Genomic DNA, 27,746 nt, shown 5'->3' with positions numbered 1-27,746 from the left:
CTGATGTAATCTATAAAATTAAAAAAACATGCTAATACCAAATCAATTACTGTTGGGAATCCAACAATGGAAATATTCCTATTTTAAGTCATATTTCACAAACTCCTCCTGAACGTTTCATTTCTTGTATAAGCCTGACCTAGTCTATCAAATGTACTTATTTATTACGTAGCCACTACAGTAGCAATTTATCTAATGTTCTATTTCCAACACTACAACGCCATTTCAACTGTGCAACATTTGACAACGTTGCGTTAGTGAATGTGCCTCACATACGTAAAATAGGTCAGGCAGATTTCAAGACACCTATGACTCCGTGAAGGTCCTTTTGTAAGAACAACATGGCAGCCTTATGTAGAGTCAGACACCGGTGGAAACGCACCAACTGCATTCAACTAATTACGAGAAACTTGACTGGTAGGGAGGTTGTTGCCATATTACTAGTTAGCTTGTGACAAACTGACAGATTATCGCACAGCGTTTAGTTTTTTTGTTTGCTACACTACAGTGGCTAACATGACCCTGCTAACGTTAGCTAAGCTACCTGTCACTGCCAAACAAGCTGTCAGTGTGAAGTATTCCTTGTCGACATTAAGTGTCTTTGGCAGAATAACGTGCTGTTTTCAAATGCCCTTCACTCTGCACTTGTCTGCTTGGTTTCTAGATGAGTAACCTCATGCATACATTTTAGTTATGTGTTTATTATGGTATCACTATCAGCATTGTCCAATAGAGATTGAATGGCATGGCATTTGGTTTGTTACAGGAACATTTGACTATGATCTCGTCGTTATTGGTGGTGGCTCTGGGGGTCTGGCTTGTTCCAAAGAAGGTGAGTGTCTCAATCTCAGCGTTAGTATTACAATATGTTATGAGCTAGGGACTTGCCTTTTGTGAAGTCGGTGTTCTTGACCAGGGGTTCACTAACTTTTTCACTCCGCGTTGGGGGACATAGCGCCCAAGCCTATTTCTATGGGCACAAGCACTGTTAATGAAAAACTGTTCAAACCCCTCTTGTTGGCTGAGAGAACATTTGGCAGGGTTGAAGCTCATTTCCTGCAGTTCTATACATTTGGTCATGTGTCTTGTGTGTTCATATATTTGAGTAAGTCAAACATTGCAACAAAATCAATGGGCTAAAAAACGTTGGCTGACATGGGCTAGTTGATCTTGACAAGTTACAAATATCTCTCTACGGTCTGCAATGACTGACATGACTAGAGACACTTCTGATGCACTACCCAATTTATTAATTGCACCGTGTGCATTCTACTATTAGAACTTTCAGTAGTCCATTAAATTATGTCAAATATAAATGGTTAAGTACAGATACACAAAAACACTACTTAAGTAGTACTTTACACCACTGGGAACCACTGTTCTTGGGGATAGTATACAATCATGTACCCCAGATGGTTTGTTACCAGGTTGACTGGCTCAATGGACCCTTATATGTGAAGGTTCTATATGTGGGATAATGTCTAATTCACAGGAGGTTGGTGGCACCTTAATTGGGGAGGACAGGCTCGTGGTAATGGTTGGAATGGAATCGTATCAAACACATGGTTTCTATGTGTTTGATGCCATTCCATTCGCTCCGTTCCAGCCATTATTATGAGCCGTCCTCCCCTCAGCAGCCTCCGCTGGTCTAATTGCAGCTTTACTGAACGTGACGATTGACCAAAACATCATGTACTTTGTTTTCAGCGGCTCAGCTAGGACAGAAAGTTGCTGTGTTAGATTATGTGGAGCCGTCACTTAAAGGTAAGAGAAATGTTATACAGACTGTACATTCCATCATATTCAGCTTGACTTGAACCGTGAACGCATTTCTCCTCTCGGAGTGAAGAAACACTATGCATGTTGTGACCAATCTGCATGAATATTGAAGATTTTAAAAAATGTCATGCTTACCTTTCAGGTACTAAGTGGGGCATTGGTGGTACGTGTGTGAACGTGGGCTGCATTCCCAAGAAGCTCATGCACCAGGCTGCTCTGCTTGGCACAGCTGTGAAAGACGCTCAGAAATATGGCTGGCAAATCCCCGGGCCCATCTCCCATAACTGGTAAATCTCATTAGTACGAGAACAATGAAAACCTGTGGATATGCACATTTCCTTAACTATTGCTTTCCAAAATAGCAACATTCTTGAATTCCCATCACTAGATATAATAAGACGATATATACAGTATCCCCAAGCCATAAGACTCCTGAACATCTAATCAAATGGCTACCCAGACTATGTGCATTGCCCCTCCCCCTCTTTTACACCGCTGGTACTCTCTGTTATCATCTATGCATAGTCACTTTAATAACTCTACCTATATATACATATTACCTCAACTAACCGGTGCCTCCACACATTGACTCTGTACTGGTACCCCCCTGTATATAGTCTCGCTATTATTTTACTGCTGCTCTTTAATTACTTGTTACTTTTATTTCTTTTTCATATTTTTCTAAACTGTATTGTTGGTTAGGGGCTCGTAAGTAAGCTTTTCACTGTAAGGTCTACATCTGTTGTATTCGGTGCATGTGACTAATAACATTTGATTTGATTTTTCCAGTCAAAAGTTTGGACACCTACTCATTCAAGGGTTTTTCTTTATTTTTATTTTTACTACATTGTAGAATAATAGTGAAGACATCAACTATGAAATAACACATATGGAATCTTGTAGTAACCAATATAATTTATATTTGAGATTCTTCAAAGTAGCCACCCTTTACCTTGATGACAGCTTTGCACACTCTTGGCATTCTCTCAACCAGCTTCACCTGGAATGCTTTTCCAACAGTCTTGAAGGAGTTCCCACATATGCTGAGCACTAGTTGGCTGCTTTTCCTTCACTCTGCAGTCCAACTCATCCCAAACCATCTCAATTGGGTTGAGGTCGGGTGATTGTGGAGGCCAGTTCATCTGATGCAGCACTCAATCTCCTTCTTGGTCAAATAGCCCTTACACACCCTGGAGGTGTGTTGGGTCATTGTCCTGTTGAGAAACAAATGATAGTCCCACTAAGCACAAACCAGATGGGATGCCATATCGCTGCAGAATGCTGTGGTAGCCATGCTGGTTAAGTGTGCCTTGAATTCGCAATGAATCACTTAGTGTCACCAGCAAAGCACCATCACACCTCCTCCTCCGTGCTTCACGGTGGGAACCACACATGCGGAGATCATCTGTTCATCTACTGTGCATCTCACAAAGACACAGCGGTTGGAACCAAAAATCTCAAATTTGGACTCAACAGACCGAAGGACAGATTTCCACCGGTCTAATGTCCATTGCTCGTGTTTCTTGGCCTAAGCAAGTGTCTTCTTCTTATTGCTGTTATTTAGTAGTGGTTTCTTTGCAGCAATTCAACCATGAAGGCCTGATTCACGCAGTCTCCTCTGAACAGTCCTCTGAGGCTGGTAACTCTAATTAACTTATCCTGTGCAGCAGAGGTAATTCTGTGGTGGTCCTCATGAGAGCCAGTTTCATCATAGCGCTTGATTGTTTTTGCGACTGCACTTGAAGAAACTTTCAAAGTTATTTACATTTTCTGCATTGATTGACCTTCATGTCTTAAAGTAATGATGGACTGCTGTTTCTCTTTGCTTATTTAAGCTGTTCTTGCCATAATATGGACTTGGTATTTTACCAAATAGAGCTATCTTCTGTATCACACCCCTACCTTGTCACAATACAACTGATTGTCCTAAACGCATTAAGAAGGAAAGAAATTCCACAAATGAACTTTTAACAAGGCTCACCTGTTAATTGAAATGCATTCCACGTGACTACCTCATGAAGCTGGTTGAGAGAATGCCAAGTGTGCAAAGCTGTCATCAAGGCAAAGGGTGGCTACTTTGAAGAATATCAAATATAATATCTATTTTGATTTGTTTAACACTTTTTCTTGGTTACTACATGATTCCATATGTGTTATTTCATAGTTTTGATGTCTTCACTATTATTCTACAAATGTGTCAACTTTTGACTGGTACTATATATATATATATATATATATATATATATATATATATATATATATATATATATATATATATATATATATATATATATATATATATATATATTGTACCCATAGTCATTACTTGGTTAAATGTTGGTCAATGTTTTGGATTGATAAGCATTCAACACTAAGGTTAATGGACCCTTATGTTCCATCTAGTGGTAATGTATCAGTAAGACATGATGGGGGGGATTGACCTTGGTTGTACATTCAATTAAGTTTTAAAAACTTTTTAGTCATTTAGCAGGAAAGACACTCAGACGCTATTGTCCGGAGCGATTTACAGTAGCGGGTGTATACATTTTGGGTAATGTTTCATACTGGTCCCCCGTGGGAATGGAACCCACAACCCTGGCATTACTAGCGCCATGCTCTACCAACTGAGCCACACGGGAAGACTGCATGGTGACTCTCACACAGCTCACCATAGGGCGTTGTTGTGAACTGAGGAATATTCTTTGAAGAACACACTTCAGATCACTCACAATCCACCAAGTTTATTAGCTAATTTAACGACGAACGCTTGCCACATAATGGACACTGAGTGAAAATGCCCATTGTTTTATTTTGTCTTATCACAGATGCCTGACCTATACCATGTGTTTTTCTCCAGGAGTTCCATGGCAGAGGCCGTGCAAAACCACGTCAGGTCCCTCAACTGGGGTCACCGTGTCCAGCTTCAAGACAAGTGAGTGACTCCTCCTTACCTACAGCCACTTTAGATCATAGATTCTGTTGTCGACTTGAGCAGTGGTTTAAAAATATATATATATTACACATACATACCTGTGTTTTGCAGCCCTTTTTTGTTATGACCTGTTGGTACACAGAGGTTACAGCGGTTCGGGGATAAATAGTAAATAAATTGTACGCAGTGCTCTGACTGAATGGCTACAGGGCTAAACAGGTCTTTCCATGCCTGTATGTTCCCATACTCTCACAACCGACGTATACATTGTGCAACCAAATCTCATATTTATTATACCCAGTTTCATTGAAAACAGATTTTAGCCATCTAGGCTTTACCTATCTCAGCCAAACCCTGTCTTTGCACAAGATCTCCTATGAGTCTTCCTGTTGTGTTTGCGCTGTCATAATGTTGTTTGTGTTCGACAGGGAAGTGAAGTATCTGAACATTAAAGGAAGTCTGGTGGACGAGCACACGGTCAAAGGGTTAACCAGGACAGGAAAAGAGGTAACACTCATTAAAACTGGGAGTTAATGACAACATTTTTAAATGTTCACCGTATCAGTTTTTAAATGAATTGCTGTTTCACACAATTTTAAGGAGTATAATTTCAACACTGCCATATTACATTTTTTCCTATTGAAGTTATCATGTCTCTCCCCCTTGTCTGGCAGATTATGCTGACTGCTAAGAATATTGTGATTGCCACTGGGGGGCGGCCAAAGTACCCCACACATGTAAGTATTAACCTCTTTGCTTCTCCCTCTCTCCCGTCTCCATTTGTATGGTGTCCTTGCCCAGTAGACAGCTGCTGATAACACCACAGTGGATCTGGACCTTTTGATGGCGTGGTGGTCAAACATGTCTGTCTCTGGGTGGAGGAGGGAGGCTGTGTCTGGTACTGCGTCCCAAATGCAACCCTAGCTTTTCACTACGTAGTGCACCACATGGGGAACAGGGTGCTGTTTGGGATAACCGATGGGTCTGAGGCCTCCCTCTGTGGTGTAGCACAAGCTGCTGCTCACTGTCTGTTGATAACAAACTAACAAGGACCAAAGATAACCTTCCTCATCTGTCCAACGGAGCTGATCTTTTACCAGAGGCTGTACTGAAAATTGTGTGATTTCAAACGGACAGGTGTTGTCTTGAACTGTTGTATTTCCTGTGTTGTAGATCCCTGGAGCAGTCGAGCACGGCATCACCAGTGATGATATCTTCTGGCTGAAGGAGTCCCCTGGAAAGACGTGAGTGGTACATCCTGCGACTAGGACTGTGGCGGTCATTACATTTTGTCGGCTGGTGATTGTCAAGTAAATAACTGCCGGTCTCGCGGTAATTGACCAGCAATTAACATGAACACATTTAGCATCTCCTTGCTTCCACACACAGCCTACAAGCCACTGATGCAGATCTTTGGAACATCTACATTTTTAAATATCTAATAAATCCATGTAATATAGCCTACACCATCAGAATAAATCCATTATTTATTTTAGAGAACAGAATAGCATACTCTGAGTTGTCCTTATGTTAGGTCCTGATCTGGCTATGCCATATTGGCTGTGGGCTACGCTAGTTCATTTAGCAGACAATATTTTCTTTGAGTTCCGTGGCATTATTTTATAGTATGAAGAATACAATTGAACATAGCTGAATAAAACATATTTTCTCCAAACGGTATCTGAGGGAGAGCGTACATGCGGCTATTCTGTGTTCAGCGTTTAACAAAGAAACAGTTCCTCCTATATGCTTAATTTATATATATATATGGAACTGTGTGTGTGTGTGTATATACACACAGTTCCAGTCAAAAGTTTGAACACACCTACTCATTCAAGGGTTTTTCTTTATTTTTACTATTTTCTACTTTGTAGAATAATAGTGAAGACATAAACTATGAAATAAAACATATTGAATCATGTAGTAACCAAGAAAGTGTTAAACAAATCAAAATAGATTTTATATTTTATATTCTTCAAAGTAGCCACCCTTTGCCTTGACAGCTTTGCATGCTCTTGGCATTCTCTCAACCAGCTTCATGAGGTAGTCACCTGGAATGTGTTTCAATTAACAGGTGAGCCTTGTTAAAAGTTCATTTGTGGAATTTCTTTCCTCCTTAATGCATTTGAGCCAATCAGTTGTGTTGTGACAAGGTAAGGGTGGTATACAGAAGATAGCCCTATTTGGTAAAAGACCAAGTCCATATTATGTCAAGGACCGCTCAAATAAGCGAAGAGAAACGAAGGTCAGTCAATGCGGACAATTTCAAGAACTTTGAAAGTTAGTTCAAGCACAGTCGCAAAAACCAAGCGCTATGATGAAACTGGCTCTCATGAGGACCGCCCCAGGAAAGGAAGACCTCTGCTATGGAGGATAAGTTCATTAGAGTTACCAGCCTCAGAAATTGCAGCCCAAATAAATGCTTCACAGAGTTCAAGTAACAGACACATCTCAACATCAACTGTTCACAGGAGACCGCATGAATCAGGCCTTCATGGTTGAATTGCTGCAAAGAAACCACTACTAAAGGACACCAATAAGAAGAGACTTGCTTGGGCCAAGAAACGGACGTTAGACCAGTGGAAATCTGTCCTTTGGTCTGAGTTCCAACCGCTGTGTCTTTTGTGAGACGCATAGTAGGTGAACAGATCTCTGCATGTGTGATTCCCACTGTGAAGCATGGAGGTGTGATGGTGTGGGGGTGCTTTGCTGGTGACACTGTGATGTATTTAGAATTCAAGGCACACTTAACCAGCGTGTCTCCCACAGCATTCTGCAGCGATACGCCATCCCATCTGGTTTGAGCTTAGTAGGACTATCATTTGTTTTTCAACCGGACAATGACCCAACACACCTCCAGGCTGTGTAAGGGCTATTTGACCAAGAAGGAGAGGGATGGAGTGCTGCATCAGATGACCTGGCGTCCACAATCACCCTATCTCAACCCAATTGAGGTGGAGTTGGACCGCAGAGGAAATGAAAAGCAGCCACGTGCTCAGTATATGTGGGAACTCATTCAAGACTGTTGGAAAAGCATTCCTCATGAAGCTGGCTGAGAGAATACCAAGAGTGTGCAAAGCTGTCATCAAGGCAAAGGGTGGCTACTTTGAAGAATTTCAAATATAAAATATTTTTTAATTTGATAACTTTTTTGGTTACTACATGATTCCATATGTGTTATTCCATGGTTTTGATGTATTTTTCTCCACAATTTCATCATATCCAATTACGCTCTTGTCTCATCGCAGCAACTCCACAACGGGCTCGGGAGATGCGATGGTGGAGTCATGCATCCTCCAAAACATGACCCGCCAAACCGCGCTCCTTCACACCCGCCTGCTTAACCCGGAAGCCAGCCGCACCAATGTGTCGGAGGAAACGTCGTTCAACTGAAGACCTAAGTCAGCCTTCAGGCGCCTGGCCCGCCACAAGGAGTCGCTAGAGCGTGATGAGCCAAGTAAATCTCCCCCCCCCCCCGGCCAAATCCACCCCTAACCCGGACGATGCTGGGCCAATTGTGCGCTGCCCTATGGGACTCCCGGTCATGGCCGGTTGTGAAATAGCCTGGGATCGAACCCGGGTCTGTAGTGACACATCAAGCACTGCGATGCAGTGCCTTAGACCAATGTGCCACTCGGGAGACCTAATTTAGAGTTATTTATGCAACTTTAATTGTTACAAACAGGGCTATATGTTTAGATTTTTAATACTTTGTAAGGCTGCATGATGCAATTAATGATGATTGGAAAAAAAGTTGCATGAAAGGCATGAGCTCTGCTTTGTTTTTTGAGCAGGCTGCACACACTTTATCTGTCTCTCATTCACAATTTGACAAGCACTTGATAATGCCTCGAATTTCTCGGCGGCATCCACCTTGTCTGGTCGTAATGCCCCCTAAAAGAGATCTATGCCTTTTGCAGCCAGTGGCAGTTGTGCCCTTGGGCTGAATATAATAATTATAATTCCCTTCTTCACCTCTCACTCACATGGCTCTCTCTATCTCAATTCTTATTAGCCAATTCCCGTCACGGGTCCTTCTCACAGGCATATCACCTCCGAAGTTGGTTACAAGTGAAGACTACACATGGGGGACGCAACTGCGCACGTCCTTCTTAAAAACTTCTTAAGGATCAGTTTTTTCAGTTTTCGCCTAAAATGACATACCCAAATCTAACTTGCCTGTAGCTCAGGACCTGAAGCAAGGATATGCATATTGATACCATTTGAAAGGAAACACTTTGAAGTTTGTGGAAATGTGAAATTAATGTAGGAGAATATAACACATATCTGGTAAAAGATAATACAAAGAAAAAAAACATGTTTTAATTTTTTTTTAATCTTTGAAATGCAAGAGAAAGGCCACAATGTTTTATTGCAGTCTAGGTGCATTTTATATTTTGGTCACTAGATGGCAGCAGTGTATTTACAATGTTTTTTAGACTGATCCAATGAACGGTTGTATTACTGTTAAAAAGTCAGCCCAAATGTTCCTAATTGGTTTATTGATACATTATCAAGTACACAACTGTGCACTATCCTCAAACAATGGCATGGTATTCTTTCACTGTAATAGCTACTGTAAATTAGACTGCAGTTTCATTAACGAATTCCGAGGCGCATATTGAATGTTAGAGGAACTGTCCTCATTTACTTTTCGTCAGCCACCAAGATGAGTAAACCTAACGAACAGTAAAAGCACTAGCCTATGTCAATCTACTATCCACCAAAGTACAAGGCTATTTATTCACGTTATAAGCGCAGCAAAGCGCACATGGCAGTACGCTATAAGCGCGAATGTTCCAAAATGCAACAAACTAGCGAGAGAGCACCATTCTCAAAAGTGACCTCTAATATGATTATGCATTATTATAAAGGTGCATATTTATGCTGAAAATTATCTTCCCCAAACTTGAAATTCACACGTCACCAATGTATGCCAGTTAGGCTCTACACTGGTTGTAAAATAGATTAATGGGCTTAATTAGTTATTTGGCCATTTTAGTTGTGATACAAACCTTATCAAAACATATAGGCCTATGGGCTAGGATACATGAGGTGTGCGACTATGATTTGAAAAATTCACACACAAATAGGCATGTGCTGTTCCTTACTTTTATTGCACACAAGCTGGGCATCGTTCACAAGTGACACGCTAATATTGTCACCCATCAGACTATTCTTGATTTAATCGTGTCTTTACATATTCTGAATAGAATGTGTGAAATTAGTTTTGATTTAGAATGACTTAACATGCACCTGTCTTGGGGCAGGGGAAAAAAAGACGTAATCTATGCACTTACTGTAAATAGCGAATGGAGGACGCTTTTCCCCGTGGTTCATTTTCATGCCAGCCAGGTAGGCTGTACTCCTGTTGCAAAGCAATGTGCTTAATATTAGGAAAGTTGAGAAATAAATATAGTAGGGCCGAGCCTATAGAAAGCTGATGGGATCCTCTTTTTAATAGAAACTGTCAACTCTGTTACTCACGCAATTGCATAGCCTATAGAAATGTTCCGCAACATGGGCTCATGGGCTCTCATGAAGTGTTTGATCTAGTCAATATTGATTAGAGGGACAATGGAGTGCAGAGTACCAGGCAGTTAGCAAGGTTGGTAGACTACTAATGACCATCAGAGCTTGGAGAAGCCTAGTTGCTGTGACTAAACGGTCACATGGAATTTGACTGCGGTCATGACTTGTGACGGCCGATGTTGCGGTAATTCGGTCACCGTAACAGCCCTCTCTGTAACACGCATACCATGCAATACTGTACATCAGCAGTTAACTGTGCCATGTACACAGACACCTCGGTTATAGTGACCCATCCAGGACACAGAGACGCTTCCACTAAGTGTTCTTCTCCTGACTCGGATTAGCTGTGTGTTTCCTGACCTTTGCTGAACACATCTCTAATCCAGCCATTTAAACCCTGTCATCACCTGTCTAATTGGCCTCTCCACACCGTTTCCACTTGGCACAAAATGGAGGTTGAGTCTAATGTTTGTTAATGTAACTGTTCAGTGTGCCACCAGTGTCGAGCTGAGTTATCTGAGTCATCCCCACATCGAAAATCCTTGCTAATATGCAGAATGAAGATTTCTAGATTTCCATCTTCATTGTTTTATCACAACATCTTTGTTTCCCCTTTTCCTCTCCACTTTAGTCAGGTGGCCTAGCGGTGCAGAGTGTTGGGCCAGTAACCAAAAGGTCGCTGGTTTGAATCCCCCACCCGACTAGGTGAAAATCTGTCATTGTTCCCTTGAGCAAGGCACTTAACCCTAATTGCTTCTGTAAATCGTCCTGCATAAGAGCGTCTGCTAAATGACTACAATGAACACGGAACAAAAATATAAACGCAACATGTGAAGTGTTGGTCCTATGTTTCTGAGCTGAAATAAAAGATCCCAGACATTTACCATGTGCACATAAAGCTCACACATCCCTGTTAGGGAGCATTTCTCCTTTACCAAGAAAATCCATCCACCTTACAGGTGTGGCATATCACATCCCTGTTAGGGAGCATTTGTCCTTTACCAAGAAAATCCATCCACCTTACAGGTGTGGCATATCACATCCCTGTTAGGGAGCATTTCTCCTTTACCAAGATAATCCATCCACTTTACAGGTGTGGCATATCACATCCCTGTTAGGGAGCATTTCTCCTTTACCAAGATAATCCATCCACTTTACAGGTGTGGCATATCACATCCCTGTTAGGGAGCATTTCTCCTTTACCAAGATAATCCATCCACTTTACAGGTGTGGCATATCACATCCCTGTTAGGGAGCATTTCTCCTTTACCAAGATAATCCATCCACTTTACAGGTGTGGCATATCACATCCCTGTTAGGGAGCATTTCTCCTTTACCAAGATAGTCCATCCACCTGACAGGTGTGGCATATCAAGAAGCTGATTAAACAGTATGATCATTACTCAGGTGTAATTTGTGCTCGGGACAATAAAAGGCCACTAAAATGTGTCGTTTTGTCACACAACACATTGCCATAGACGTCTCAAGTTTTGTGGGAGTGTGCAATTGGCATGCTGACTGCAGGAATGTCCACCAGAGCTGTTTTCAGAAAATGTCATGTTAGTTTGTCCACCATAAGCCACCTCCAAAGTTGTTTTAGAGAATTTGTCAGTACCTCACAACCGCAGACCATGTGTAACCACACCTGCTCAGGACTTCCACGTCTGGCTTCTTTACCTGCTGGATCGTTTGAGACCAGCCTACCTGGACAGCTGATGAAACTGAGGAGTGTTTGTTTGTAATTAAGATCATTTAAGGGGGAAAACTCATTCTGATTGACTGGGTCTGGCTCTACAGTGGGTGGACCTGGCTCCCAAGGGGTGGGCCTTTGCCCACCCATGGCTGCGCCCCTGCCCAGTCATGTGAAATCCATAGATTAGGGCCTAATTTTTATATTTAAATTGACTGATTTCCTTCTATGAACTGTAACTCAGTAAAATTGTATTTATATATTTTTTTTCAGTATATATGTACAGTATTTCCCGTGTGCCAAACAAGGCTGTCGTATAGCGTTCTACCACTAGAGGGCGATATGAACTCGTACTGTAGAGTCCATTCTAAGACGATGCCTCTGCGTGTAACGTGTTTCCCTGAACTTTCCTTCCCCTCTTTCAGCATCTTTCCAAAGCAATTATCACAAATATTTGCTCACAGCTTTCTATGGCGCTTTCAAGTGAGTGGAAAGAGCACTTGAGTCCAGGAAACCCTTAATGTGAGTGGGCCTTAGGTAGGGGTGCCTTAGGTAGTGGGGCTGTTAGGTAGGGGCCTACTGTTAGTGATATCTGCCCTCAGGCTACTAGCGGTTAGAATTAGCAGGCCCTCCCGTGGCTCTCCTCTCTTCAGACCTATCCCTCGCTACCTAGGAGGAGCCGTGTGTTGACGAGTTGTTGACTAGTTGGTGTGCTGCTCTGCTCTGAGCTGTCAGCTGTGCAGGTGGGGTCTGAGAGGGTGTTTGAGTTGACAGGCTGGCGGAGGTAGTGGATGGCTCCAGGTGAGTGACGAATGCCTCAGAGGGGCTGGAGCACGCTCGCTCACACACTCACACGCATACGAGAGCGCTGAGAAGTGTAGACATGAGTGTAAAATGTTTATTGCCGTATGTAATGCACTGTTTCCATTTTCTAGGATTTTATATTTATTTATTCAATGTTTCCATTCAAAATTAATTCCAGAGCTAAAGCGCAGTGAACCAGGCTTGAAATATGCTGTAGTTTGTCATCCTTTAGAGCAGCTGAGGAAATGAGTCTGTGATGACAAGCTCAAAAGCACCCAGGGAGACAGTTGTAACCCATTGTATCCTTTCTTGCTCTGTAGTCACTACAGTGTGTAAAAGAGTTGAGTTCACATCCTGTATCTTTTGGATTCAGATCAAGTCTGCCGCCAATAGAACTCTCCCCTCTTAGGAACACTTGTGAAAGAGCTCTGTTATTGCAGCAAGCATAGCAGACACGCTAGAGGAGGACACTGATTCACTTATCTCTTGTCTGGACTGCTGAAGACTGCTCCAAGGTTATGAGAGAGACTCGGGCAAATTCTAAACTGCTACAGTCCAGTCCGACATACTCCTACATTCATTAAGGTGACTTTGGATTGGTGTGTGTGGTTAATACACGAGCCCTAAACGTTTGATTGTGTTGTCTTTGTTGTATGTTTCTCCTTATACTCCTCATCATTCAGTCCAGTAACATTTGCAGGGCAGACACTGTATTACTATGTCCTCTCACTGGATCCCAACCCTCCGTAGTTCCTTGATCACAAACCGCCATCCCCTGTTCACGCCTGGATGCAGTGTTTTTGAGACCCACCTGTGAGGCTGTACCTACTGTATGTACATTGAACACCTCCACCCATGCTTTCAGACACCGCCAGCTGGATGAGGGAGAAAGAAAAATCCCAGAGACACTCTGACATGCGATATAACCAAGCATAGACCCAGCCAGGAAAAGGAAATGTGTCGGTGATGAAAGTGTAGAATCAGGTTAAAGCTCCTAGCCTAATCCCTCCCTAAGCCACCTCAAAATGTTGCACTAAGTGCAGATGTGCATTAGGTGGACGTGAGCAGCGGATACTGGCGCTCTCAGCGGTTAGCCCCAGCATGTGGGGGGGCCTCGTCCGGGCCTGTGTGCACCAGGTTCCCTGAGCTGTCAGGGCCAGGGCCAGGGTAGGGAATCCTGAGGTGGGGGAGCCCTGGAGGGGAAGAGGGTGGGCGAAAGATGGAGAGGCTCTCCATGCGGGTGACAGGCATCACTCAGCAGAGGGATGTGTGGACTGAGCCCTGAACACAGAAACATTGCACACCCCATCCCCAGGGATTAGCCTGAATGCTAGCAATTAGCTCCACAAACAACAGTGGAGCTCAGGGCTGGATTAAAGGTGTGATTCACCTGGCCCACACACACCCTGCCAAATCCTCCACCCCCTTGTCTTTTTCTCTGTTATGCATCCCCCCTGCATATCTTTCTCTGCCTGTCTCTCTCTCTCTCTCTCGGTGTCTTGACTTTTTACAATAGTGGGGCCTTCGATGTTCAAACAGCATTTTCATCACTTTTTAATTCAACACATTCAGAGTAAACATTTTTGTTTCATTTAGCACGGTATTCAAGTTCATTTGAAAGAAAATGTATGAATGAATGTAGTGTATCATATAGAAAATCACATATACATGTACTGTATAACCTCCAACATATACCTGTACTATACACTATATATAAAAAAGTATGTGGACACCCCTTCAAATTAGTGGATTTGGGAATTTCAGCCTCACCCGTTGCTGATATGTGTATACAGCCATGCAATCTCCGTAGACAAACATTGGCAGTGGAATGGCCGTACTGAAGAGGTCAGTGACTTTCAACGTAGCACTGTCATAGGATACCACCTTTCCAACAAGTCAGTTTGTCAAATTTCTTCCCTGCTAGAGCTGCCCTGGTCAACTGAAAGTGCTGTTATTGTGAAGTGGAAACGTCTAGGAGCAACAACGGTTCAGACGCGAAGTGGTAGGCCACACAAGCTCACAGAACGAGACCGCCAAGTGCTGTGGCGCGTAAAAATCGTCTGTCCTCGAGTGCAACACGTTGCCTCTGGAAGCAACGTCAGCACAAGAACTGTTCGTCGGGAGCTTCATGAAATGGGTTTCCATGGCTGAGCAGCTGCACACAAGCATAAGATCACCATGCTCAATGTCAAGCGTCGGCTGGAGTGGTGTAAAGCTCACCGCCATTGCCCTCTGGAGCAGTGGAAATGTTTTCTCCGTGATGAATAATGCTTCACCATCTGACAGTCCAATGGACGAATCTGGGTTTGGCGGATGCCAGGAGAACGCTACCTGCCCCAATGCTTAGTGCCAACTGTAACTTTGGAATAATGAGGAGGAATAATGATCTGGGGCTTTTTTGGGGGGGTTCGAGGCAAGGCCCCTTACTACCCAAAGAAAATAAACGCTACAGCATTCAATGACATTTTAGACGATTCGGTGCTTCCAACTTTGTGGCCACAGTTTGGGGAAGGCCCTTTCCTGTTAGAGCATGACAATGCCCCCGTGCACAAAGCGAGATCCATACAGAAATAGTTTGTTGAGATCGGTGTGGAATAACGTGACCTGCCTGCACAGAGCCCTGACCTCAACCCCATTGAAATCCTTTGGGATGAATTTGAACGCGAGCCAGGCCTAATCGCCCAACATCAGTTCCAGACCTCACTAACGCTCTTGTGGCTAAATGGAAGCAAGTTCCCGCAGCAATGTTCCAACATCTAAAGGAAAGCCTTCCCAGAAGAGTGGAGGCTTTTATAACAGCAAAGGGGGGACCAACTCCATATTAATGCCAATGATTTTGGAATGAGATGTTCGACAAGCAGGTGGCCACATACTTTTGGTCATGTAGTGTATAACATCTGACATACACCTGTACTATATAACCTCCAAGAGAAAGCATTTAAATGAAAACGTAAGATTTAATGAATTTCTTTGTTTTTACCTTTCAGACTTGTAGTTGGTGCCAGCTGTATCCTTTTGACTGTGCTTGAACATGAGTCACCGGTTAGACTGTGTAGTGTCAGTGAGTTGTTGTGGAGTATGGTACTTGCCTGGCTCAAATGTTGAAGACAAAAAGTGGTGAATTGCAGTTCGTGGTGACCCCTTCTTCCTAGACTGGGGTCACCTCACAGTCTATCTCTGCCTGTTATGCTCCGGTTTCTCAGTGGTCAAATGTGCTTTAACTAAAGATAGGCAAGGTTCCTCTATGAGAGCATTTGTGTTCTGTTTTCCTGAACACTGGTATGAAGATGTGGCCCTGGAGTGTGCTGGCTTCCTGACCGGTATTGGGCTGGACACCACCGTCATGGTGCGCAGCATCCCCCTCCGAGGCTTTGATCAGGTACTGCTGCTCTTAAGGCATTTTTTTTTTTTATAGATTGTACACTATTTCAAATACATGTATTTCTCCATACATGTTTATTATACATTTCTGTCTGTTGGTCAAACTGTAGCCACAATTTAGGTTTCAGAGATATGTAGGAAGTCAAAGTGTATCATTTATCACTGTTCTTTTATAGATTTATTTTGTTGTCTTCTGATGATATTGGGGGCTTTACTGTACCAATATAAGTTTGGAATAATACTTCTCCCAATTTGGTGTGCTGGAAAGCTGACTTTGGGCTGTCAACATCCTCTAACGTTTTCCCTCTTGTGTGTGCTGCAGCAAATGGCAGGGCTAGTGACAGACTACATGGAGGCCTATGGCACCAAGTTCTCCTGGAGGAGTGTCCCTAAGAGCGTGGACAAGCTGTCCTCTGGGGCGCTGCAGGTGACCTGGACAGACGAACAGACAGGAAAGGACCAGCGGGACACCTTCGACTCTGTGCTGTGGGCCATAGGTGAGTGTGTCTGAGGAGGAAGATGTACTAAACGAACTCTCACTGTCAACTGCGTTTATTTTCAGCATACTTAACATGTGTACATTTTTGTATGAACATAAGATTCAACAACTGAGACATAAACTGAACAAGTTCCACAGACATGTGACTAACAGAAATTGAATAATGTGTCCCTGAACGAAGGGGGATCAAAATCAAAAGTAACAGTCAGTATCTGGTGTGGCCACCTAAGTACTGCAGTGCATCTCCTCATGGACTGTACCAGATTTGCCAGTTCTTGCTGTGAGATGTTACCCCTGTCTTCCACCAAGGCACCTGCAAGTTCCCGGACATTTCTGGGGGGAATGGCCCGAGCCCTCACCCTCCGATCCAACAGGTCCCAGACGTGCTCAATGGGATTGAGATCCGGGCTCTTCGCTGGCCATGGCAGAACACTGACATTCCTGTCTTGCAGGAAATCACGCACAGAACGAGCAGTATGGCTGGTGGCATTGTCATGCTGGAGGGTCATGTCAGGATGAGCCTGCAGGAAGGGTACCACATGAGGGAGGAGGATGTCTTCCCTGTAATGCACATCGTTAAGATTGCCTGCAATAACGACAAGCTCAGTCCGATGATGCTGTGACACACCGCCCCAGACCATGACTGACCCTCCACGTCTAAATCGATCCAGCTCCAGAGTATAGGCCTCGGTGTAACACTCATTCCTTCGATGATGAACGCGAATCCGACCATCACCCCTGGTGAGACAAAACTGCAACTCGTCAGTGAAGAGCACTTTTTGCCAGTACTGTCTGGTCCAGCGACGGTGGGTTTGTGCCCATAGGAGACGTTGTTGCCGGTGATGTCTGGTGAGGACCTGCGTTACAACAGGCCTACAAGCCCTCAGTCCAGCCTCTCTCAGCTTATTGTGGACAGTCTGAGCACTGATGGAGGGATTGTGCGTTCCTGGTGTAACTCGGTCAGTTGTTGCCATCCTGTACCTGTCCTGCAGGTGTGATGTTCGGATGTACCGATCCTGTGCAGGTGTTGTTACACGTGGTCTGCCACTGCGAGGACGATCGGCTGTCCGTCCTGTCTCCCTGTAGCGCTGTCTTAGGCGTCTCACAGTACAGACATTGCAATTTATTGCCCTGGCCACATCTGCAGTCCTCATGCCTCCTTGCAGCATGCCTAAGGCACGTTCACGCAGATGAGCAGGGACCCTGGGCATCTTTCTTTTTGTGTTTTTCCGAGTCAGTAGAAAGGCCTCTTTAGTGTCCTAAGTTTTCAGAACTGTGACCTTAATTGGCTACCTTCTGTAAGCTGTTAGTGTCTTAATGACCGTTCCACAGGTGCATGTTCATTAATTGTTTATGGTTCATTGAACAAGCATGGGAAACAGTGTTTAAACCCTTAACAATGAAGATCTGTGAAGTTATTTGGATTTTTACAAAGAATCTTTGAAAGACAGGGTCCTGAAAAAGGGCCGTTTCTTTTTTTGCTGAGTTTAGTTGTCACACAAATTACTACATTAGGGTACTACTGTTTGGGTACTAAGTCCCTACTATTTTTGTAGTAGCTGCAATCACGTGTGTTAAGTAGGCCACGTAACATACGACTGGCTTTGCAACGACGTATCCTGAGATGCTGTATCAGTGGAAGTACTCGTTGTCCTCCCTTTCCATTTCTTTTATTGTCATCCACAATATAGTGCAGTGTCAGCAAACTGAGAGGGTATCAAGCTCAAAAACAAGGTAATAAAACGTGAGTGATGGAACCACCAGGGGAAGTGTTAATCACCCAGCCCAGCGCTGGGTCCTGGTCCTGGGTTCTGGCTGAGGGGAGCAGGATGCACCCAGCCGCAGGGGGTCACTGCATTCCCTCCTTTGTTCTCCCACGCTGCTCTGGGCTTTCCTGCCCGCCGTGCCAGCCCTGAGGAAACCAGGCTGCCCGGCCGCACCATCTCATCCACCCCGCAGCATCTGCACGGCAAGGCCCTGTCTGCAGCTCTGCGCACCCAACAGACCTCTCGCTCTCTCTCTCGCGCGCCACAGTCCTTTTCTCTCTTTATCGCACCATGTCATTTCTCTCATTCTGCTGACCAGCACAATGGAGGGAACTTCCGCCTGGCTGCCCAGCCAATGTTTATTTGTGTTGAGACGGTCCCAAAGACGATGCGTTTCCCAAAACCTGACCTTACCCCACGCCGAGTCCCAGCGGTGTGTGGCTCTGCCGTACCAGCCGGGACAGGCTAGGGTGGGTGTCTCTCTCTCTCTGCCTGTGCGTGTGACAGGGACCAGGATATGGGTGACCTTTAGGGAGAGATTACGTTCTTCCCGCCCTGGCAGGTTGCAGCTCTCAGAGAGCTGGGGTTCTCACAATGTGAACATCAAGGCAAACTGTCGATTCTGTCGAGTCACTGCACTCAAAACACCCAGACCTTGAGACTAATGGAAAATTGGCAGCACGAACGATATTTTTCACTGAGTTGTTATATTTTGGTGGATAGACATTCTTCATGGTTGAGATGGTGCAGACAGTGCAGGTCTCATCCTCACATGCACTCTCACCCAGCAGAGGGTAAAGGTTTCCCCAGTGTATGTGGGTTATTGGTTGTAAGAGAAATATGACTTTATACTTACCTGATTGCTAGATTACATTACTACTTTACTGTGTAGGCTACAGTCTATTGCGGCCTTTACCCTGGTGTTGTCGTGCAGGGCAGTGAGGACATCCACTCCTGGGCCTCTCCTTTTGAAGTGTGTCTGTCTGACTGTGGGAGTTATGAGTGGGCCTCTCGCCACTTCCCCAATGTGCCCTTTACACTACAGGTCAGACTGGGTCTGTGCCCTCAGTGGAGCTATAAAAGACTGTGGGTATGTCCTGATTCTCCACCCTTTTCTCAAAGAATGCACTTGCATACTTCCTGTCATGGATTTAACAATGGTGGAAACTCCCTCAAGCCAAGGATTACACTTGCATTGATTAATGCTTGTAAATTAGTGATGGAAAGTGCGCAAGTGCACACTTTGGGAGAAGAGTGGAGAATCAGGACTCAGTGAGCTACTCTGAGGGAGGAATAGGAGGCTGGTGTTGGTGGGGACTGTCTGTTCCAGTCCTGTAGCTATGGCTGCTTCTCCATGATCATCCTTCCCAAGGCCTGTCCTTCCTCAGGACCGCACCCAAGGCCAGGTGGCCAACAGCACAGAGGAGGAAACAGCATATTTCCTCTGGGTGTACAACATAACGCTTCCCTCCCACCTATTTGTGTTACCCCAACCCTTTTCCTCTCAGATTTTGAGGGACACCGAAAGAGGTTGAAGTTTGTGTGATGCTTATGTCTCCATATGAACTGAAATGGTTGGATGTGAAGCCTCTCTGAGAGAAGCCTACTCCCCATACTCAGAAAAGTCTCTCTGAGCCGGAGTGCGGATCCTGACACAATCATATCTCTTATGCTCATTTTAGGCCTTTAATATGCTGCCTTCCCAGAAAAAACTATTTTCCTTATTTTTTTCTCTTGTCTATGTTCACGTGATTGATCTAAAAAGCTGCCATGTGGGCCTAGTTGGTCTCAAGTCGTGCCAGGAAGCTTGTTGTGGCTAATTAGCTGTTGGGTCTTGAGATTTCCTCTGTGTGTTACAACAGTCTTTGTTCAGTGTAGTCCTATCAGGCCTGCCTGTCATTGGCTGTCATTACCCCTGTGTGTGGCTCCACACTCACTGAAGGCTCTTATCAGCAGAACCTCTTGTTGTTGTGTCCACGCCACACAATGGAACAGTGGCACTCCAACAGTCTCCAATCCTAGATGGAGAAACCCAGTTAAGCAAGAAAGGCAAGTCATGAGTGGCTGTAGTATCCGAGTCTATACATGGAGAGAACAGAGTGGATACTGGTATAAGATAGTCCTCCTGACTCCTGGTAGAAATGAGCTGGGGTTTGGTACGGTGGGGCAAGACCTCTTAAGAACCAACTTTTTGTAAACACAACTCATGCTAGAATGTCCAACTATGCACTGTCTCTTAGCAAGGTATGCATGCAGTGTGCTCTCCCACTGGTGTGTGTGTGTATATGTTTATTTATTTATTTTATATACACACTTTGAGAAAGGCAGTCATGACAGGTAGAGATCCCTGTGTTAGACCTAATCTGCGTAGTTGAACACTGGTGGCTCTGCATGGTCCTGCTAGCCTAGTTCAGGTAAACCGCTGCTTTGAGCCATACTGCCTGTCTCTCTACCACCCGTGCTGCGGTAATGGACAGGTCCCTCGGCCCTCCCAGGTCTGGCTGCAGCGGAGGAAGTTGTTCCTCGGCTCCAGCCAGGAAAAGGGTCTTGGGGGGGGTTTGTTATTCTTGTTGTCCGATAGCATCTACGTTTTACTCGGGTACCTCCTAGGCCCTGCCGAGAAGCGGGGTTATTGTGTTACCCAGGCAGGGAGTGAGAAGGTGGGGAGGAGAGGGGGGAGGAGAGGGAGGCACAGAGTCTCAACCAGGTCCCGGGCCGGGCTGCAGGGGTGCTTGGTGCTCACCATCGCCATGGAGATGGGGCGACGAGATGGGCAAGCGTTGACAGCATCAGTCAACCGTACCCCAGGAAGTAGCAGAAATGACAACCAGCGCCCCAGGTGGCTGACGGGATGCCTTCCTATCCCCTGCCAAAAGACAAGCCTCCATCGCTCCAACATCTCCTCCTCCTCACAGCTGTGCAGATGTTTTTTCTACTAGCTGGAGAAGATTTGCCTTACTTTCTGTTGGATGGAGAGTCTTAGGACATGCCTTTAACTTATACCCTTAGCGTGCCAACTCAATGGTATGTGTTATGAACACTGAGCAGCAGTTGTTGTTTTCTAAGAATCTTAAGATTCCCATAACCTCCCCTCTCTCTCTTAATGTGTAACATAATATAGAGTTTCTGACTGTGTTTTCCTCCATTTTGACCATAGGCAGAGCCCCTGAAACCAAAACTCTCGGCCTGGAGAAAGTTGGCGTCAAGCTCAACAAAGAGTCAGGGAAAATACTTGTGGCTGCTGACGAATCCACATCTGTGCCGAACATCTACGCTTTCGGCGATATCGGCGAGGTAGGTGTTGATCATGTCTGTCATCCTCTCAGTGTACCCACCCAGCCTTAAAACACCAACGTGAACCTCTCCAGGAATGTATGGAACACTGAAATGAATAGGCCTACCAAGGTGACGCTTTATACAAGAAAGCATTTGGTATGCAAACAGTTCAAGTGATACCGTAGTTCACTGGGCATCATCGAATGTCATCATTTTAGATGTAGCCTATCTTTCCAATTCATTTGATATTGAAGCATATGGCTGGAGCTACACAGCAGATGGCGTGGGACAAGGACTCCTCTCAAACTGCTCAATCACAATACTCTTTCTCCATGTATCAAATGTCAGTCCTGTCTTTTTAACGCGACCAGCTGTGGATTTCCTAACTTCAACAGGCCTCTTCAGACGGTTAGATTGACACGAGCGTTTGATGAGTCACTCTTAGCCCTGATGCCTGTCATCTTTTCACATACTGGGAGACTTTTTTAAAAAGGGGATGGATTGATATTTAAGTATGTCCAAACAGAGCACCTTTTTGTTTTGAGACATTGAAGAACACCTGTGGACTGCCAAGAAATGCATTACAATGACGCAGACCCAAGTGGTGTGTAAACACAGTTACCGAAATACCACCACACACACACACACACACACACACACACACACACACACACACACATTCAGACACACACACCTCCTGCGCCGGAGGAGCTGTCTTAGAAAACAGGATGTTCAGCAGTCGTGCTAATCAAACAGGTTGCTCATGACTTAAAGGGATACTTGGGGATTTTGGCAATAAGGCCCTTTATCTACTTCCATGGAGCCTACTAGGTACCATAGACTTCCAGTCATTGCGCTAACGCTAGTTAGCATTGGCTCACGAAACTACCTCTGACTTCCTTCGTACTGGACACAGAGACATTAAAAAAAAAAAGCTGTCCACAAGTTAATCCGACTCTGGGGAAAGTAGATAAAGGGCATCATTGCCAAAATCCCGAAGTATCCCTTTAACAAGCTTTCAGAAAGAATTCACCCTGCAGCTCTGCCCCTTCCTGTATTGTTAAACTGTTGTGAGTAGGCCTTTACACTTGTACCCGTATACCTGTTGAAAATGGCAGCCTTGGGCACTGATAAGCTCCTAAATTGGTACGCATTGGCAGTACAGTAACCTGCTCTGTTTGACGTCAGAGCTCAGTGTCTCTGCTTCACAGCGCTGTATGGGTTTTGACTGACAGCCGTTCGGAACATGAGCACCGCGCGCGACAAGAACTTACCCCCATCCCTCCTGCTAATTGTGCAACTTTTGCAAATGTTTTGTTGTCTGAGTGAGGGAAACGCTGTAAATTACGAGGACTCGATGTATTTTGAAAGATGAGACGTTGAGGATTACAATAAAGACCGCTTTGATGTCATTCAAGCAAACCAAACACCCTTGAGTCCAAATGTGCAATTCCCACGAGTGTAAGGGGTTAACAGTCAGTTGGGTCGAGTGGGGAAATTCTTTGAGGATACAAAAGCGATGTTTGTTTTTCAGTGTGCAAGGCAGTTAAGAAACCTTTATTAGTCAATGCCATTGTCATGGATGTGTGTTCAAGCCAGAGGCTACAGGTTAGTCTACACAGTAACTCACAGGCACAACTGTCCCCTCTCTCTCTCTATATAGCCAAAGGGCCTGTGTTAAGGAGGTGCTCTCTGTGTGTTTGTGTGCGTAGCCTGCATGCATACATTTAAGCGCATTTGCATGCATACGCACTTTGTCGGCTTCCCTCTGTCTGCTCTCTCTGTTTATCTGTCTGTCTGTCTGTCTCTCCGTTTTCTCATGTCACTCATTAGCGTTGTTGTGTGTTTCCAGGGTCGTCCTGAGTTGACCCCCACAGCCATTAAGGCAGGGAAGCTCCTCGCCCGCAGGCTCGCAGGCCAGACCAATGAGCTAATGAACTACGACAACGTGAGTAGACACACACACACTACTCCTATGCCCCCCCCACCCCCCCCCCCCCAATCTCTCTACAGCTTGTCTGTATGCGGCGTTTGATGTCTTTGTTTTATGCTTGTGTTTTAAGTGTTAAATCAGCTCCACTTCTGTGAATTTTGGTTTTAATGCCTAGTCGTTGTTTTCCCTGGATTATGCAGCCTGGTCTGACTCATGGGGTTTTAATGGGACACACTGCACGTCTTCTGCACCTCTTCTACATTTTAATTCCGAAACCATTAGTAATGGTACTTATTGCTTAAATGCTTATTTTGTGCTCTAGTTGCGTCTTTGTTCCTTTTTTGTGGTCTTTTGTAGCATTGTTATATTACCACTTTATTTCACTCCCAATGGTAGATGGTCCCGTGTGGCTCAGTTGGTAGAGCATGGTGTTTGCAACGCCAGGGTTGTGGGTTCGATTCCCATGGGGGACCAGTACGGAGAAAATAATGTGTGAAATGTATGCATTCACTACTGTAAGTCGCTCTGGATAAGAGCGTCTGCTAAATGACTAAAATGTAAATGTAGGAGATGCAGTAGATTACCACTTTATTTTACTCCCAATGGTAGATGGTTGGAGATACAGTAGATTAGATTACCACTTTATTTTACTCCCAATGGTAGATGGTTGGAGATACAGTAGATTAGATTACCACTTTATTTTACTCCCAATGGTAGATTGTTGGAGATGCAGTAGATTATATTACCACTTTATTTTACTCCCAATGGTGGGAGATGGAGTAGAGGTGATGTGACCGGCCTGTAGTATGGGTCTGCCTATCTACAGTATCCTGCTATAATATGACTTTGTTTGCCTTGACTTGTTTCTTGTGTCCTTGACTTGTTTCTTGTGTCCTTGACTTGTTTCTTGTGTCCTTGACTTGTTTCTTGTGTCCTTGACTTGTTTCTTGTGTCCTTGACTTGTTTCTTGTGTCCTTGACTTGTTTCTTGTGTCCTTGACTTGTTTCTTGTGTCCTTGACTTGTTTCTTGTGTCCTTGACTTGTTTCTTGTGTCCTTGACTTGTTTCTTGTGTCCTTGACTTGTTTCTTGTGTCGGGTTAGGTTGCCACCCGACTGGAGAGTTGCTGTGTGGCCTGTCTATCCTCATGTAACATGATGTAACAAGACTTTATGTGCCTTCTGATTGGTTGTGTCCCTAGGTTGCCACCACAGTGTTCACCCCTCTGGAGTATGGCTGTGTGGGCCTATCAGAGGAGGAGGCTGAGGGCAGACATGGGAAGGACTCCATAGAGGTACAGTAGACCTAAACCACTAACATTATAGCTAGCTGATTTTCAAACTGAATGGAGGTCTGCCGAGCTATTCTGGGAAAGCTTTCAGTTCTTAAAGGATTGTGAATCCTGGTGTGCCTCTGTCTACTGCTTTATACATTTGTGAAATAGAAAGTGGTGTGATTGCGTGTGTGTATAATTGCGTGCGTGCCTCTCGCTCCGTGTGTGTGTACAGAGTGCCTCTCGTTCCGTGTGTACAGAGTGCCTCTCGCTCCGTGTGTGTGTGTGTGTACAGAGTGCCTCTCGCTCCGTGTGTGTGTGTGTGTGTGTGTGTGTGTGTGTGTGTACAGAGTGCCTCTCGCTGTGTGTGTGTGTGTGCGTGCAGAGTGCCAGCTGCTAACACCTGTGTCCAGAGCGCCCCGGCTTGTTGTAGAGCGAGGTGTAGCTCCACTGTGTGATTGACAGGTGAGCAGAGGGCCTGATTGACGTGTGTATCAGGTGCTGACAGGCGTTGTGATCTAAAGCACCGCAGCAGGAGAGGTGCACCATGGGTCCTGACAGCTGCCTGTGTGCATGGCCCGTCCGGCGACTTGTATCGGCACGTTCGCTGGCTCCATATAAAACACACACCGTGAAACCAGGGTCTGAAATGTACCTTTTTTTTTTTTAAATTGAGCAAAGTGTTGTGAGAACAGTTTTGTAATACCAGATTCATAGTGAACGATCTGAGATCCAGGGCCTACTTTCACACGAGCAAGTATTGTAAAATACTATACATTGTTGGTGGACTAATGGTCATGTATCCCTCTGTTGTTCTCTGTCTAGGTGTACCATGCCTTCTACAAGCCTCTGGAGTTCACTGTGGCTGAGAGAGATGCCAGCCAGTGTTACATAAAGGTCAGAACAAGCCCTCACAGTAGGGTTGAAAAATTCCCAGGTATTCCAGAAATCCCGGTTGGAGTATTCCCGTATTTTCTGCTTATTCCCTCCTGATTCCAGGAGATTTTCAACCGGGATTTCTGGAAAACCTGTGAATTTTGGCAAAGTTGCAGCCTTACCTCCTTATATTGCATCTGAAGTGTAGCCTGGAGGTTTAGAGGGTGTAACGTTGCTTCTCTCACCGCCTAAGGTGGTGTGTAAGCGGGGTGGAGACCAGAGAATCCTCGGCCTGCACTTCACTGGCCCCAACGCTGGAGAAGTTACCCAGGGCTTTGCTATGGGCTTCCAGTAAGTCAACCACTCTGCTTGATGGAGTTAGATAGGTACTCATAGTAGATCATACAGATGTTGTAGGGTTGTGGTTAGTTTAAGAAATTGCTAAACTGCTTTTAAAAAATTATTTTGGCTCTAATGTATAGTTCTCATACTAACATATGTTAGTTCTGTAGGTTCATTCATTCATCTAAAATGAATGGATGCCATGTACGTTGTAAATTCTAGATATAGGTGAGTATATACGTGACAAGATGAGCCTTTATCAGTGCAGCAGAGATACTACACTGAACTAAAATATAAACGCAACATGTAAAGTGTTGGTCCTGTGTTTCATGAACGGAAATCATTTTCCATACGAGCAAAAAGCTTATTTCTCTCGAATGTTGTGCACAAATTTGTTTACTTCCCTGTTAGTGAGCATTTCTCCTTTGCCAAAATAATTAATACACCTGACAGGTGTGGCATATTAAGAAGCTGATTAAACAGCATGATCATTACACAGGTGCACCTTGTGCTGGAGACGTTAAAAGGCCACTCTAAAATGTGCAGTTTTGTCACACAACAAATGCCACAGATGTTTCAAGTTTTGCGGGAGCATGCAATTGGCATTGCTGAGGAATATTTCTGTCTGTTATAAAGCCCTTTTGTGGGGAGTAACTCATTATGATTGGCTGGGCCTGGCTCCCCAGTGGGTGGGCCTATGCCCTCCTAGGCCCACCCATGGCTGCACCCCTGCCCAGTCATGTGAAATCCATAGATTTGGGCCTAATGAATTTATTTCAATTGACTGATTTCCTCAATTGACTGTAACTCAGTAAAATCTTTGAAATTGTTGCATGTTGCGTTTTATATTTTTGTTCAGTATAGTAAGAGAAACCTAAAGATTGGACAATGGGTGGTGCTGTCAGGACAGGAGTCGGTTGTATGAATGAGGTCTCCGTGTCTCTGTCTCTCTCCAGATGCGGGGCCACCCTCACTCACCTGAAGGAGACCGTGGGGATCCACCCCACTTGTGCCGAGGAGCTGACCAAAGTCAACGTCAGCAAGCGCTCAGGGCTGGACGCCACGGTTACCGGCTGCTGAGGTTAAGCACCCCCTTCTCTGAACACACCTGAGCACACGGGAAGGAACCTCCTCGTAGAGACAGGGAATGTGTCCCTAATGTCACCCTCCTCCCTATGTAGTGCACTACGTTCAACCAGGGCCCATAGGGCTCTGGTCAAAAGTAGTGCACTAGAAAGGCATTATGGTCCCATTAGAGACGCATACAGGGAAGTAATTGTAATGCATATATATAGCTCTGGTTGCAACACTTGTCTCCTAGCCACCTCATAACGGTCCATGTAAAACCTGTAGAAGCACGCTCTGCTTTCCCTGACATCCCAGTTCCTCTGGATTTCAGGTCTCCACTCCGTCTTATCATTGCAGGGTCCTCCAGGTCATGACTGCAATGCTATATCTAGGTAAAGCTAGATCTGTGTCAGGTTTGACTAGTGGTCACATTAACCAGGCCATGGTTACCCAATGTAGCCCCTTAATGTATGTAGTATGTCCCCTTCTCCCTCTGAAAGCCATAAGGAGTTCTAGACCCACGTTCGTGAAAACGTCCAGACACAAGCAGCATCCTTTAAATAAACTGGCTCATAAATCAGAATTAGGACCCATTCC

The 27,746-nt window shown here is 44.8% G+C and overlaps 1 protein-coding gene across 1 annotated transcript; it reads left to right on the top strand.

The window, feature by feature from the left end:
* Positions 1-289: 289 nt before the first annotated feature.
* Positions 290-27,409, top strand: txnrd2.2 (thioredoxin reductase 2, tandem duplicate 2). Its single transcript, XM_014170918.3, has 17 exons — positions 290-417; positions 767-832; positions 1,708-1,764; positions 1,922-2,066; positions 4,637-4,711; positions 5,140-5,218; positions 5,386-5,448; positions 5,885-5,955; positions 15,725-15,744; positions 16,025-16,116; positions 16,441-16,615; positions 21,541-21,677; positions 23,512-23,607; positions 24,792-24,884; positions 25,689-25,760; positions 25,993-26,090; positions 27,038-27,409. The coding sequence occupies exons 1-17, from the start codon at positions 342-344 to the stop codon at positions 27,159-27,161; spliced, it is 1,539 nt and encodes a 512-aa protein (XP_014026393.2). The 5' UTR covers positions 290-341; the 3' UTR covers positions 27,162-27,409.
* Positions 27,410-27,746: the final 337 nt, after the last annotated feature.

This window comes from Salmo salar, chromosome 24, assembly GCF_965601325.2.
Source record: "Salmo salar chromosome 24, fSalSal1, whole genome shotgun sequence".
Lineage (NCBI taxonomy): Eukaryota > Metazoa > Chordata > Actinopteri > Salmoniformes > Salmonidae > Salmo > Salmo salar.
This window is presented reverse-complemented; position numbering and strand designations above follow the sequence as displayed.